The 17413-nt window shown below is 31.7% G+C and overlaps 1 protein-coding gene across 2 annotated transcripts in view; it reads right to left on the bottom strand.

Moving 5' to 3' along the window:
- Positions 1 to 17413, bottom strand: part of LOC148624613 (uncharacterized) — a 61701-nt gene that overhangs the window by 19317 nt on the left and 24971 nt on the right. Inside the window, exons 5-10 of one of the 2 annotated variants that reach the window (XM_088567354.1) lie at positions 16109 to 16233; positions 13457 to 13580; positions 10126 to 10149; positions 7013 to 7104; positions 3381 to 3565; positions 958 to 1064 (exon numbers count right to left, since the gene is read on the bottom strand). In XM_088567354.1, the coding sequence (XP_088423480.1) occupies positions 958 to 1064; positions 3381 to 3565; positions 7013 to 7104; positions 10126 to 10149; positions 13457 to 13580; positions 16109 to 16233 (657 nt within the window). The remainder of the gene's footprint in view (positions 1 to 957; positions 1065 to 3380; positions 3566 to 7012; positions 7105 to 10125; positions 10150 to 13456; positions 13581 to 16108; positions 16234 to 17413) is intronic. The other variant, XM_088567355.1, reaches the window with a different exon arrangement.

Raw genomic sequence — 17413 nt, forward strand, 5'->3', positions numbered from 1 at the left:
AGTGAGTATACATACTACATATCACATGTATCATAATAAAAGGTCTTAAAAACATATTTTAAATATTTAAGAAATGCAAGAACCCCTTAAAACTAAAAAAAAAATCATCCAAAGGGAAATAAATCTTACAAAAGGTACATAATTTCTTAAATTAACCTTAGCTACATGATTCTCACCATTAAGGTCAAATTAAACAATTAAAAATGATAAATGAGACTAAACCAGACAGACTGAGAGAGATGGACACTACCACTCCACAGCTCTGCAAAATGTTTATCTGAGAACGGTATCAGGTTTAACACATGCATATACATATTATACAGGTTAACACATGCATATACATAATATACATCCTCAGAAATCATTATTCATTATCAGTTAATCTGTATATATAAAAGACAGGCACAGCCTTCCCCTAATCAACACACCTATTTAAATTCCTTTAGAAAATATTTCTCAATATAAATAATGCTTGATGCTGACAATTTAACACCAAAAATAAATATTTTTGCTCACTGGTGAAGTTGATATAAAATATATTTTAGCCAGTTGGTCTATTATTTCTTCAAGCTCAAGGATAATTTCATCATAGATGCATGATTATGTTATCATGAAACTTTGGTACATATGTACAGCATGACATAAACTTTGTATACTTTATACATTTCATTGTTCATATCAAAAAGTGTTCCACAGGGACCATCAAAGTCTTATTCAACAACTAGTCTTCCTAAAATGTTTTCTAAAGTTTATGTAACTTTTGTGGACAGTTAAATTTGGTTTAATTGTGTCAGGAGAAATGAGCAGAAAGTGAACATATATGCCTTATTCAAGTTCATGTAAATTAATTAAAAACTGACAGTAATTATTTCGTTTTCACAAAAATCACATGTCATTATTTCATTATGTTGTATTTCAAATATATATTCATATTTTAAGTATTTAGTTTATACATACAGTTTGAATGACAGTTGCGGACTCTTTCAGCATCCAGAGGGTTGTGGAACTGGTACGCTGTCCTACCAATCACTTCACTCGGCTCATATCCAATTAATGTTATAATTCTATAAAAATCACAATATCAATAGAAAGTTTAAATGCTTCTTCATTTGGGCCAATTTTAGATTCTGTAATCACCATTGCTGTCAGTGGCTTGTTTTAAATGAACACAGGTGAGTTGTCATGCCTCAGGTAAGAACAAGGTATATGGACACAGGTATTTGTCATGTAGAAGTTTTATTGTTTTACTATGTGCTTAAGTATAACACAATAAGTATTCAGTAATAAAACCAAAATATTTTTCAAAATGAAGTAATATTTTTATTTGTGAAAACTCAGACTGACTCTTTAAAATGTGAGGTACTGCATATCAAAATGACTTCACTTCATCAGTAGATATTAATGAACATCACTTAATTCTAAACACTAATACAAATCAATTTCAGTATACATATAAATAATGAAAAGATAAGTTGGCTATGTCATTATCCCTAGAGAATTTGAAGAAAGTGGTAAAAAACAATTATATTTTTACTGAAGTTATTTAAGTCTTGGTTTATTGTAATTTTAAAGGTTTTTATATTCAATACCAACAGTTAACATTAATATTAAGCTAATCTACCCATACTTTGCAGTTGGTTTCAAGTATCAAAAATAATGTGAATGAAACATTTATCTTAACTTATATTATCTTTAAACAATGCTAATTTCGGGATTCGATACATCACATCTACCCCAAAGAACTTGAGATAAAGGATACTACAGACACTTTAACATCAGCCTCATATCTTGACCTACACTAAGAAATCAATGGTAAAGGAAAACTATTGACCAAACTTTACAACAAACGTGATGACTTTTCATTCAGAATTGTCAACTTTCCTTTCATCTGTGGCAACATCCCTTCAGCACCTGTGTATGGAGTATTCATATCACAACTCATACGTTATGCCAGAGCTTGCCGAAACTACGCAGACTTTTTGTATCGCGCTAGAACTCTAACAAATAGGCTTCTGGAACTGGGTTATGTTGCTACAAGATTGAAGTCATCAATACAGAAATTTTATGGTTGTCATCATGAACTCGTGGATCGTTATGGTATATCCATCTGCACCATGAAAACTGATTTATTCAATGGGTCATAGTTTTCCTTTCCTCGTTTATCTACCCCGGATTTGACTTTTTATGAGCAACTTGGCAGGTATTTCTAGAAAAGCAGAGGACGCTTACCCTACCAGTGCACCTGGTCCATGCTCCCAGTTTTTTGTGGAGTCGGAGTTGCTCATTTGCTTTTGTTACTTTGTATGTATGATTTTAGTTACTTTATGTCCTTTATTGTGTATGTCTGTTTTTCATGTCTGGTCTTTGTCCCTGGATTGCATTCTTTTGATTACCGCTATAACCTTGGTTCACTTGATTACTCTTTCAATAATAATTGGATAACATCTGAAATTGAGGGCTTCAACGCCACACTTGATCTACATATTTTTATTAATTAAAGATTTCTATTTACTATTTTTTACAGAATTATTTAACACTGCATCAGAATGTAACTGTATTAGAAGATTTATTGTTGTCAATCTCTATCTGACGGCTGCAGGTAGGAACTATAAAATCCAAAGACTGACCCCTTCAAAACTTCTAATATGATACAATTATCTCCTTGAATTACAGATTTTTTTTTCTCATATACCGAAAATAAATCAAAATGAAAAAAAAAGATACAATATTCCCACACTCATCATTTCACTTTTGGAAAGATGCATAAGAATTAAGCAATTAACTTATCACGACCTTAACTTAAAAAAAAAAAACAACAACTTTAAGGTTATTCTAAGATTTTATTTTGCAAATCTTCTTATTTTGAAAATTTTCATAGCACACAATTTTCTCACTGAAAAGCAAAATCTGATTTCCTTAAACATAAAAAGTATAATTTAACACAGAGTGCAACAGACAAACCACATATATCTATTGGCAGTCCGTTATGAATTAAACATCAGACTAATACCTCACTTAGGATGCACTTTCACAAGTCAATGATTTAATCAAGTTTCAAAACAGAATTATAAATGTACAGATGTATAATTCAATGTAAATATTTACACAGGGAGTTCAGTTAACTATAAATCAGAAATCACAGACATTTCTGGTTTAAGAATAAGACAAATATTCACAGAGATTTCATATCTTATCCTTTTGCTTATTGATGCATGTATTTTATGCTGAGGTACATGATAGTATTTTTAGTGGAAAAAATAAAAATTCAACTTCAAATGGCTAATTGGCATTTCCAATTACAGAAATACTTGGATCCAATTATCCAAGTTCAATCTTTAATGAATAAAGCTGGAAATTACTACTTCCTACTATACACCTACCTTGGGTCACAGAAGGTGAAGGTCATTCCAAGGTCATGTCTGCTCATGAACATATTGCCATCCATTTTAATTTCCAGTATAGAGTTAGTCTGCATGACTTTACAGACACAAACAAGTCCAGTTGTAGCAAAGTTGTTAGCTTTATTTGTCTTTCTCATCTTTAACCTCCCTGACCACTGAACAAGCTGAAAGCAAAAACAATGGTGGCATCAACAAACTGCAAGCTTGTTCTCTGGTATGTTTACATTTTCTGCATTCCTAAAAAAAATAAATGCACTTAGTTTCATGAAATAAGATTTATTTTCATAGGTTCTATTTTCCCCTTTTTCAGTTGTCTACCATGAAAATTGTCAAAACCAGTTCACTGCAAACATGATATCAGGTAAACATGAACTTAAATACGCGCTATATCTAAAAACAAAGATTTTTTTAACACTGTTTCTCAACTAGTTAACACTGAAAAATTCTCCCAGCTCTTCAACAAGTTCAATAAAGTATAAAACTGTTTTCAGGAAGTTTATATTTTATAAACCAACTAAAAACAATGGAATAAATGATGCATGACTGAACCCTAATAAACTGAACACATTTATCTAACATCATGTACTTATGAAGAAAATCAACATTTTTCATTATATCAGTTATCTTTCTAAATAAATTTTGCACCCACATAATAGCATCATTAGTAGCTTTCATTTTTAAGTCACTAATATTGTTAGCGACTTCTTGCACTCCAAATTTCATTACTGTACATTTTTATGATTTGCATGATTATATATTACTACACCACCTTATGCTGCTGATCGGTATGGTAGAACCTTCAATTCTAGTTTCATACAAGATCAAAATGTACCTATTAAATTCCATATGTGTATATGTGTCCTACATGTGTTTTTTACTTGTATTAGAGAGGGAAGTTAACATTAAAAGAATTGGTTAAAAATGACTGGTTAGCATTGAACATTTTGTAATATAGATGAGAAACACCTAGACTTTGATTTGTTTTGATAGAGAAACATTCAGGTTATCACGGTTACGTAATCACCTGATTTTAAATTGAGCATATCACATATTCGCTTAATGTTTGCTGATTTTAGCCTATTGATGAACTGTTGCGTTACAAAACAAAGTTCAAAAATAAAGTCAGTACATATCAAACATTGAAAACAATCTCTAATGAGCTTTTAAAACCAACACAAGTTTTTAAAACATTCTAAAATGTCAAGTATATTTTCAAAAAAGGAATACACTTATTTTGCTAGTAATGAACAAGTGTACATTAAATCAAAAGATGTGAAATGGAAAAGAATATGTTTCAGCTCACTAAAATTTGTGATTTTTTTAAAATTCTGAACCAAAGCCACACATATATGTATGCCAAGATGGGTGAAAATGAGAAAATCACTGATTGATTTGGAGTTCAGTCTATTAGCAGATTAATGAATTCACCTCGATGTTGAAAGCAAGTCGAAATCAGTGGCATAGAATATTTTATGATTAGTGACTTTCAAGACTTCAGTCTAAGTTATTTTTTCTTGTCTCTTCATTATGTATACATCCTAGTCCTTTCTACAAGTGCAGTATTTTTTTGTTTTCATTATTTATTGCACCAAAAGTACCAAAGTACTTTTAAATTCCAAAGGTTACTATACTTCAATGAGCATATTGGATTAAAACTTATCTTGAATCTCATATATTTTTGAATATATTAAGTTTGGGAGGAGCTTTAACTTGTGTCCTCCAATTTCACTATGATTAAGTGTTTTGAAATAATATAATCGAATCTGTCTGTAAGACCTTTCTGTATTTTGAATTTTGATATTTTTAGTCATTTGCATTTATGCATTAGCAAAGGTTTTACACTATAAATCCATCTTTGTCATCATTCAGCTTTTGTATTGCCTCATTTTTCACGTATTTGATACTTTTTCCTTATATGATAGTAATTAGAAGATCCTTTCTACCTAATTTAATTGTTATTCTATGAATACACCCATTATAACCTCAAATCAACAATAGTGACATACACTTTAACCACAGTTTAATACATGTACATAACTTCAATTAAATACATGTACTCCTTCCCTAATTACATATTTACTAACTGAATGAATGATAAAAATAAGAACAATATGGTCTGCTTCAAGCTATATACAATGTAACTGTATGAATACAAACGAAATGCACTGTGGATCACCTACATAAACAAGTACACATTTCCAGTTAAACAATTCCTGTGTTAGTTCTAAGAAGCTATTTTGAGGAAGCATTGAAGTTGTATTGTTTTAAATAAACACTAAATCATTACATTTCTTAGATAATGTTTTATTTTCTGTTTGTTTTTTAATACACTTAAGTAGATTCTACATGTAATCCATTCCCTTCCAAAACATGTAAGACAAGTGAATTCTGGAATTATTATATTTCTTTGACATTTGAAAAGACATTAAAGGACTGCAAATTGAATTTTTCCCATTGCAGTCAAGGATACATTGTGTATCTCCAACAAACATTAATATTTATCTATAACATGTAAAAATAACATTTATGGTGGCACAAAGCAATTTCCAACATTTTGAAGAGTATTTCATTTTGTAATGATCTCTTTCTACTCTGACTACTTGAGCAATACATTGTGTATAAATTTAGTGGACACCAGGACAATACAAGATTTAATGCCTTGTATCTGTAGGCTAAAAAATGATGACGTCAATTGAGGACCTTATCATAGTTTGTTTACTTCTGAAGATGACAACTGAGCGAATCAAGTCTATTATAATGTTTGTTTTGTAATTCCTAATTTGTTTATTATCAAAATAACAAATCTATTTTTGAAGAAAATACATTCAAGCAAAGTCTTATTGATTTCCAAGATGTGTAATTAGAATCTGAGTTGAAAGTCATATTAAAAATAATTTAATTTCAGATTTAACATGCTTTCTGACTGGATAAATTGGATAAAAAATTTTGTCCATCATCTCATAGACCAAATCTTGTTATGTGACCATGACGTCATCAACCTTTTTTTGATGACTTAGTCTTTAAATTTTAATACTAAAATTAAAATATAAGGAATGACTAATACATGTTTTCTTTTTCTTTTCTGAAATAACCTCAATTCCCAAGGTGTACAGTTGAAAATAACCTCAATGCCCAAGATGTACAGTTGAAAATAACCTCAATGCCCAAGGTGTACCGTTGAAAACAACCTCAATGCCCAAGGTGTACTGTTGAAAATAACCTCAATGCCCAAGGTGTACAGTTGAAAATAACCTCAATGCCCAAGGTGTACAGTTGAAAATAACCTCGATGCCCATGGTGTACAGTTGAAAATAACCTGCTATGCGAGTTATTTATTGTGCACCATATGAATGAGGTCATTTTTTCATAGACCGAAAAAATATAACAGTCATTCCTTAAATAATCAGAGCTAAGTCAATAATTTGCAAGATATTGGGGATTTGACATCATAGTACTTTTCAAATAAGTAACAAAATCCAGGAGATTTTGTCTCAAGTCAGGATGCAAGACTAAATTCTCAGTAACAACTCTGATTATAATATATCATCCTGGACATCTGATCCTTAATTTACTACCAGTTACCCCTAAATATTTGTTCATCCTTTACTTACCGTATGCCCTTTATACTTTGTTTTGTTGTTTTTGAATTGGCACAACATTCGAATATAAAACATTCTATGTTCATCAAGCTGGTGGTATACTTCTGAAATTAAAGAAAAATCAAATTACAATCCTCTTATCAAATTTCTACATACTGAAATTTTATAGTGAAGGTTATAAAATAAATAGAAGCAATAATTCTGTGTTAAATGATATTTTGTTAATGGAAAAAGGATACTATAAAAATATCTACATGTGACACTGTAATTTGGTAATGCATAAACTTGATAACACCACATGATTTTGAAATACATTTTCCAGTAGGATTTAATATGATTCTTGATATATTATATTTGTCTTTAAAACAAAAGCATGTAGGAAATGAAACTTGGTATAATGCTATATTTTTGGGTTGCGTGCTGAAGGGTCATCAATCTACCACACTACTCCCTTGCTTTACATAGAAACATACAATATCATGTTTACAGTAAAGGATACAATATACATGCAGACATATCATCAACTTGTAGGGCCTTAATGTATAAACAAAGTGTTGGAGGTCTTTATACATAATACTTAAAAAAAGTCGGAGGTCCGGATATATGAAGCAAAAAGATCAGATGTTAAAATGACAGAGTCAGCTGGAAAATAAGCACTGAAATTGGAGAGATAAATTACTATGGGGGTCATATTACATATTTGCTTACCCAGTAAGCTATAGTATCTTGATCATAAGCATGTGTAACAGACATGGGCATCAGTTATCATCCAGTGGTAAAGAATACAGCCTTATAGACCAACCAGACAACAAATATATTTAGTATCTGCATCAAATATAATGCAGAGAGTTCCCAGTTATGGTAGTATTTAACTCAAATGTCTCTTTAATAAATCATAAATTGCCTAAGGCCCTTATCATAATGTTTATCGCAAGTTCCAAAGATTGCTCCTCTAAACTAGAGGTTCTAAAAAGCTTGAATCCCTCATCTGGCTTTATAAGCAAAGAGTGAAAAAACATAAAAAAGAGAGCAACAACTCCAACAGGGCTCAACAGATTTTGCACGAAAATTTGACTGCAGGTAGATCCTATTATCCTGGACACCGTAACCATAACAGATTTTTATGAATAGATCTTTTCATGCTGAATACTTATAACCTATGTTAAAAGTTTACTAAATTTAATGGTTTTTTTTAGATCTTATATGTGAAAAACTTCTATCTGACCCCTATGTTTAATTTTTAGTAACAGCAGCCATGTTTTTTTTTTATGGATAAAAAATCCCCTCATGCTTTCAATGCAGAATACCCAAAGGAACATTCATAATAAGTTTGGTTCTAATTGGTCTAGTAGTGTCAGAGAAGGTTTTTGAAAGGAATAACATTCTAAATAACAAAAAACACTGAAACACCAAAAGTATGGTTTAACAGACATTCACATAAAAAATTACCATTGACAGATCCCATAATGCTGAACAGTTTTAAAATTTTCAGAATTTTGCTAAATCTAACAATTTGGGATATATAAGCAAAAACTTGTGTCTGACTGCTATGTTCTATTTTTAGTAATAGCAGCCATGTTTTTCAACTCATCAAAAATCCCCGCTTACCTATATGCAGAATACCCTAACGAACATTCAAACCAAGTTTGGTTTCAATGAATCCCGCAGTTCAAGAGGAGAAGAGTTTTAAAATTGTTAATGACAACAATGGACCAGGATTATGACTGACGTCAAGTGATGGCATTAGCTCATATGGCCTTTCGGGCCAGACAAGCTAAAAAGGGAAATGGTAGGGATTGGGCTTCATCAGGACTTCAGAAAATAGTGTGACTAGTGTGTGGTATTTTCTACTTTTAAAATTCCCAGATAGTTAATTGAAAACCCTAAGAACTCCATTAAAAACATGGCCCCTTCCATATTAATGGCCTTTAAAGGACATGAATCAACAACAACAAAAAACAAATATAAAATCAAATCATTGGGTTAGCAAAACTTTCATGACAAGTAACATTTAAGCATGATCTTCCAAACACAGCAAAAATAAATGATCACTATATACCCCAACTTTTCCAGTAGTGGTATAATAACAGACCAACATAATTGTTGTTTTTGTTTTGTTTTTTTTTTATTTTTTTAAGCTTACAGATTAGACCCATCAAGAGCTATAAAGACCCTTCATGGGTTTGAACTAATCAGAGGAAAGGGCCATTTACCAACCCAGGGTAAAAGCCAGATAAAACATGTGAACCCATCAAAAGTAGAAAGGCCTCATCAGAAAGTTTGGACATTTCAAGGAATGGACCTTTAGACCTATGTAACCATCAGAGATATTGACCAATCACAAGATATAAATAAATCTATGAGAGTTTTGAGCCAATGAGAGATATATGAACCTATCAAATGTATGAGCTAGTGAGAGATGCTTCATACCCACCAGAGCTTTGAGTCCATCAGAGGTTTACATTTATTAGAGGTATAGACTCATCATCCTGAGGTTCAGGTATTTACCTATCAAAGGTTAGGCCCATCAAAGGTGGGTATCCACCTGATATTTGGGCCTTACAGAGATATGGACCTATTAGAGATTTAGGTCACTTAAAGGTCTAATGCAACCAGAGGTATACATGTAGGCCTATATGAGGTATAGTTTGATTGGTGTTTGTAGGCTTTACCAAAAGAGAATGACCAATATGTCATAGTACCAGAGCATTAGGATGTTATAAGCATGCCATTGCAGCTGGCACTAATAGCCTTACATGATGCATCTGAATAAATGAGAGATGTTCTCAAGCAAAATACTTTTCCAGCAATTTTCAGTGTAAATACATGTAATGATAAAAGAAAAAACTTGATGGGAATAAAAAAAATGTAGCTTCCTTCCATCATAGGAAGTATTATAAAGAAAATTTTAAATCCCTCAAAGCATTGAACATTGTGTGGACAGACAGATGGACAGACAATTTTTTGTGATTTGTGGTTGGTTGAGCTAAAGAGACATTGAGTTTAAACATTATTTGTGTAAGCATCTGGTGTGAATAGAGTTCAAGATAAGCAAATACATTCACCCATTAAAATAAACACCAACATGCATGGGTATAATATCAAGAGGCAAGCTATCAATTTACCTTTTTTGACAGTCCCATTTTTGTCTTAAGGAAAAAAATAAATAATATAAAAGAGAGAAATTTGACAAAGTTGCAAAAAATGAAGAAAAACAAATCCAGGAAGTACAAAATAAATATGATAAATAAAGGATTAATACATTACTGTTTTAATTAAGAGATAAAGTATACATAGTGATAGAGGTGGCATTGTTTTATTATCAATTCTTAAAATCTTTGCCTATCAATGGATAAGAATTATAGCAATAAATAGATGAAATAAATGAGTTGTACAGACAGAAATTTTAGGTCCATTGGTCTTTAAAGACAACTTAAAGGCCCGTTGGTCAACATTTTTTAATTAAGAACCATACATTTTTGCTCAATTTTGTTTGTTTCTAATCCTCTTTGAGATAAAGACCATTACAAAAACAAACCTAATTAAAGGATAAGGCTCACTACGTGGCTATTGATCTTATTGGTTAAAAGAGAGATAACTCAAATCCATCACATTATATTCAGCTAGTTCTCTTTTAAATCATATAATACTGTATAACTGCAGAATTCAATTACCCTACAAAACACCAGTGATGAAACAAATATCATATTGATTTTCTCACTCTAATTCCCTCTAGAAACGTTCATCACACCCTGAAGCCAACACTGATGGCATTACATTTCACATTTGATGTTTGAATCTTTTCTAAAAGTAATTGTATTTTATAAATTCTGGTGCTGTGGAGGATTTTTTCTGTAAATTAAACAACTTATCAAAAGTATAATGCTCCCTGGAGTCATCATCTGCTTTAGTAACACATGAAAATAGTCATCAATTTTTTAACATATTTTCCCATGAGACTGTAGGAGACAATTAAAATTTTAAGTGGATTCCATTATCATTATTGAACATTAAAGTGACAGAGAGATCAAGAATAGCTTATGGTCATAAAAAGGAGTTTATACACCTAATAGGGGTCTAAATTAGTGAGGGTCTGACTACCATGACATGGACTAAACAATGTTGAGGACCAATAAGTAAGAACTGTTGTCTTAAGCAGAATCTATGGACTCATTATATAAAATTAGAAAGGGTCTGACACTACTTTTACAAACTTTTACAAATTAGAGAGTGCTTAAGGACCACAGTTATTGAAACTAATAATACATTGTACTGTGAACAAGCTCATTAAGAAAATATTCCCCTGATTTGAGTGAACTGAGTCATTTTAAACCTTTTTGTTGCATAGTCTCCCTTGCATTAACCTAACATTAATATCTTCACGAATGCACATCTACATATAAAAAAAATTTCATCAAAATCAATTGAGCGAGTTTAGGAGGAGTTTGTTTATGAGGCTTTAACATGTATAATTATTAAGTTAAATTATATTCCTGAATGAAATTTCTGGTATCACCTAATTTTAAACCTGATGTATATCTATATCATGGTAATAAAGCTTCTGGCAATTTTGATAAACATTGCCATCCATTCTCATTTAACTCTTTAGAAATCCAAAATGGACTGACAGATGGACAGGTTGAACACCTAAGCTGTTGGTGTCATATTTATTGAGAACCTGACCTGTCAGTCTTAATTTTTAAGGGTAAGAAGTCAATAGCACAAAATAAAGCTGGAGAAAAAAACTGTCTGTTTATGGTTACCCTACCTCATCTATTTTTCTCCCTACCCTAGTACTTTTTTGGTATTTTTGTTTCTAAATGAAATGCAATTATTTAACTATCATTTTTTTAGTTTAGCACTATTGAAGTAGAGAAATCATCAAATATGTGTCTATATAAAATAATAAAAATTGAAATAAAATGATTTATCTACCTACCTACCATATTTTTTCATCCAATGTAACCATAAACAGACATATATGTTTACTTGGCCTAAGGAGTGGTCATTACAGTATGTAACAGATTAAGATGACATATTTGGGAAGCCTTTCTACACTTGGCCATCATCATGTCTTTTACACCACCCCAAACACTGACTGAGATGGTCATGGAATACAGAGCCAGAAAATGGTAAGACATTGATAGTATATAATTTGATTAGGATAAAACATATATATGGTATTTACATCATATTGTCCAGCACTTTATTGATTATAGGCTGATGCACTGATGAACACCACTATATTAAATCCAACAAAAATGTTTAAAAGATATCACTTGAAACCTTGTTAAGCCAAGGAATGGCATACAGACTAAATACTTTTTATCTCTATAGAATAGATGTAAAATGAATCTGTGACTACAAGGTCATGGGATGCAGTTAGACTGAAGATAAACTGAACTATACCTTTATTACACAGGATCAGAATAAAATTTTTGCAGGAATTATTCTATACTTTTTTATTTGCTTTCAATAATCAATGGCTGCTTAACAGAATGATTTCAGTTTTCAGCAAGAGTAAGTAATCATTAACTAGGTGGACTAGTAGTATATTGGTCTTATGAACATTATCTATCAGTAAAACATATTTTACATATACTCCCTTCAAGAAATTTATAAGGCATTGAGTAGTTCATTTTTTTGCTAGATGTATTGGTAATATCCCACCTTTTACTGTGAGGTAGAAACTGTTACACTGGATATACCAACACTTTATGTATGTTAATTATTTGTCAATGGATATGCAGCTATGCAATCAATGAAGTCTATATTATGCATGCCTGACAAACCAAATAACTATTAAATTCTTCTCAGGGCACAGCTTGATACAACCAAAAATGTTGAACCCTGAACAGTTGAGGCAAGTAGGGATGCACAATTCAAGCTTGATATAGCTGGCCTCCTTTTTGCCCCTTATTCCTTACCAGTTCATTTCACAACCCTCAAAATCAATCTACGACTTCCTTTGGTGGTATGGCACCATGTGATAAAACATAAAAGAGATCCATTACCTTTCAGTCAGATAAATATTCCAATATCAGAAAATAAGCTTTTCTTTTTCTATTTGCCCAAATTTCCTAAACAGTCTAAATGTAAATCCCAAAAATCAATTCCAGCCTTCTTTGTGTGGCACGACACATTGTGGTAGTTTCAAAGTGATCAATTCACATTTACTCAAGTTATTGTTCGGATATCATTAAAATGCATGTTTCTGGTCCCTATTTAATCTGTAATTCCTCAATGGTCCAAGTGACACCCAAAAAATAAATCTCATGCTTCCTTTTATGGTATGGCACTTGTGATATATTTCATAAAGATCTATGCACTTATACTCAAGTTACTGTCCAGACATGAAATATCTATGGAGAAGGAAGACAATGACACCATTGTTTGGGGTCATATAATGACAGTACTGAAATATGACCTTAAGTTTTATATTAATAAATAACTTACGATCAGTTTCCATGGAATCAACTCTCTGGCTTTGAGATAGAAACTTTAAATTGAACTGTTTACGTAACTCAGGAATGTCCTTATCTTCAATGAAATTTTCAATAGGTTTCCCAATCATTTGTACCTAAAATCAAATAAATTCATTAAATTAGTATCAAAACTTAACAAAGTTGCTTCCATATTAGTAACCTGATCAGCCTTTTCAGTATTTGCAGGTAATTGTATGAAGATTTCTCTTGTAATAATTTTTTATAGTTTGGTAAGTGGTTCTGTACCAAGTTTTCTCTAGTCCTCTTCGTACATGTCTGTACATAAGGCTGAGATCATCTATCGTCTAGTCTGTCTGTCCCTTGCTTTCTTTTCTACTTCTTTCCAATCCAAGTTTTACAAATTCTCACATGGTGAGGAAACAAAAAAAAATTTTTTTTAAATAAAAAAATCCCAAAAAACTAGTATTGTACAGAGATGATTTGACAAAGCCAACAAAAATTTTGAAGTACAGATACAGTTCAGTGTTCTAGGATTCCACTTTCCTGTCACCCAGGGTAAGTATAATTTTTGTATGGGAAAATTATACATTATGTTCACTTTCACTTTGTTCAGTAGAAAATTTGAACTTCTGAAAGATTTGTTAGGTATGGAAAGAATAATCAACGGAACCAAGGTAATAGCAGTAATCAAAAGAATGTAATCCAGGGACAAAGACCACACATGGAAAACAGACATACACAACAAAGAATGTGAAGTTACTAAAATCATACATACAAAGTAACAAAAGCAAATGAGCAACTCGGACTCCACTAAAAACTGGGAGCATGGACCAGGTGTACCGGTAGGGTAAGCGTCCTCTGCTTTTATAGAAACACCCACTGAGTTGCTCGTAAAAAGTCAAGTCCGGGGTAGACGAAAGAGGAAAGGAAAACTATGACACATTATATAAATCAGTTTTCATGGTGCACATGGATACACCATAACGATCCAAGAGTTCATGATGATGACCATAAAACTTCTGTAGTGATGACTTCAATCTTGTAGCAACAAGGAAGTTGACTTTAAGTGTGGGCAAGTAAATTTACATTTGAAGTTTTCCCATGGAAACCTTAAATACTAAAAACACTGCAGTTAAAAAATAAACCGAAAAATCAGATTTAAATGGGAAAAAAGTCATGTCTGATTGTAATATGTAATATAGCCCAGAACAAGATATGCAAAGATCACTGATGTTTTTTATCTTTGTCTGATAGTATTGCTTGCTTGGATCAAATTTGTTTGATTCATGTATAACTCTAATTCAGTCTATTAAGATATGAATCTTAATCATTGAGCAATTGCATATGATTATTGACCTGTGTCTCTGTTTGGACATAGTAGTTTCCCTTTATGGTACGATAGACTTACTTCTCTTCTTCAAGTATTTTTTTTCAGTTTTTTTTCAATCTGTGGTTACAAATAGACACAGTAATGACATATATCTCATTATTTTTCATGTGCACCCAATCAATGTCAATAATTCTAAAAATGTTTCATCTAACCACTTCAACTAATCATTTTGCCAGGAGAAAAAATGATTTCCTACAAAATGACTATGTTGATCATTTCAATAGTTTTGGAACCAAATGCAAGATCCCTTTTTTTATAACCTATTCTTTTCAAATTCAATTCTCTTACCTGTAATGGAAAAACTATTCATGTATTTTGCTTTATAACAAGAGGCTCCAAAGAGCCTGAATCGCTCACCTGGTTGAGTTTTGAAAGTTAAGAAGTTGTCCAACAATTTTGACCCAAGAAGACTTTGGTAGGACTTATCATAAGGATCATTTCAGCAATTGAAAGTTTCATTCTATCTATCATAGTTTTCAAGATACTGGCTGAAAATTGTTAAAAAAACAGTCATTTTTCCCTTTTTCAAGGGCAATAACCCTTACAAGCAGTCATCTGACAACTTTTATCCCTGAAGACTTTTGTAGTCCAAATAATAAGGATCATTTCAGCTATTGAAAGAATTTGGCAAAACCTAACAGTTTTAGAGATATAAGCACACCTATGTTCTATTTCCAGTAACAGCAGCCATGTTTTTCGACAGATCAAAAATCCCCACATTGTTTCTATGCAAGATACCCCATAGAAACATTCGTACCAAGTTTGGTTTCAATTGGTCAAATAGTGTCAGAGAAGAAGATTTTTGTAAGATATAATTAAAATAGCAAAAAATGTTGAAAATGGGCAACAACACCAACATTGCTTAATGGATTAAAATGAAAATTTGACCACAGATAGATCTCATCATTTAAACCATGTCAGAAATTAGCTAAACCTAACAGTTTTTGAGATATATGGGAAAAACTACTGTCTGACCACTATGTTCTATCTTTAGTAACAGTGGCCATGTTTTTTGATGGATCAAAAATCCCCACATCAGTTCTATGCAGAATAAGCCAAGAAACATTTATACCAAGTTTGGTTCAGTAGTTCAGAGGAGAAGAGTTTAGAAATATTGTTAACATCAATGACAGACGATGACAATGAACGACGATGACAATGGATGACAATGAACGACGACGACGAACTCCTAGTGATGGAAATAGCTCACATGGCCTATGGCCTGGTTAGCTAAAAAAAATGACATAGGAACAGGTACAATGTTCATAATACCTGAGAAAATCCAAGATGGTCTTCTACATTTTTGGATACAAACAAAATCTTTCTTTTCCTATCTAACAGTAATAAGAATCCATCCAAAGCCTCTAACATTAGATGACTCTCTGTGATGGCTGAACCTAAAAGTACGAAAAATCTACTTTGAAATCTTTATACACACAATTGTTATTAATTCTGTAAAAATGACATTTACTTCATGAAACATTGGACTAATTACTACCATAACATCAAAAGTAGAGTTCAAAGTAATTAACAAAAAAGAGAGATTACCATGACTAAGGACATTACGAGTTTAACAGTAACATCTTCAACATCTGTGTAATTTTACTTTATGGCAAGTCAAGGATTAACTTTTTCAGTCTGTTTGTTATGTAATTTTGATTTGTGAGCATTTGGATGTCTCTTTAACAATGGTTCATATAGATAACATTTTCACACCTGCTGAACAATTAATTCAAATGTCAGAAGCTTGAGTAAATAGGACATTTTATAAAAAATAAAGCTTTTGAAAAATGGCCTTCCTGTGTTTTCTGACATGCTCAAAAGCCAAGGGTAAGTGTGTTTACATGAACATTGTGTAGCTCATTGTATTTAGGGGAAAGTAAAGATGAATATAAGAAGGTTATATAGCGATGGTATACATCTCTCCTATCCAAGTGATATAGCGGCTGGAATTTAAACAGGGAACCTATATTGAACCATACATCAATTAACTATTCATCAATATGACATTTTCATATTCTGAAGAAAATTGCCTATGTCCCCATAGGCATGACAGAAAATAATTCTCTAAATGTGACATCAGTAAAAACTTGTGAAAATTGATACAGCATTGGTAAATTGCGTGATTCAAGTGATTGAAGTCAGTTAACTTGGACAGTAGAGAGATTTTTCACATTAACAGCTGCTTGTCTCTGACTTAAATTGACAAGTGTTGAAATTAAACATAAAAAAGATTTGCATATTGCATAGAGACAATCCATAAGAAACTTCACAAAAATCAATGTTTGGTGTCTTAATATTGGACAGTCAATTAGGAACTACTTTGTATGTAATCCTCTTAGTGTAGTCCTACAGCAAAATTACCGCAGCGCAATTCAAGAAAATTAGATGTGAATAACTGCAAAAAAAAACACTCTAAGCAAAAATAGCATTAAAAAACAATCATTGAATCGCTTTTGTCTTTCAAATGCTGGTTGGGAGTGCTCACTTAATTTGTAACAAATAAAACGTTTAAAGACAGAGTAAGTCTTTGTGACTGAAATAAATAAATTCATAGCTTTTATGTAAGATTGAAAC

This window comes from Perna viridis, chromosome 2 (genome assembly GCF_037379345.1).
Source record: "Perna viridis isolate PV_CMFRI_1.1 ecotype Kerala chromosome 2, ASM3737934v1, whole genome shotgun sequence".
NCBI classification, from domain to species: Eukaryota; Metazoa; Mollusca; class Bivalvia; order Mytilida; family Mytilidae; genus Perna; species Perna viridis.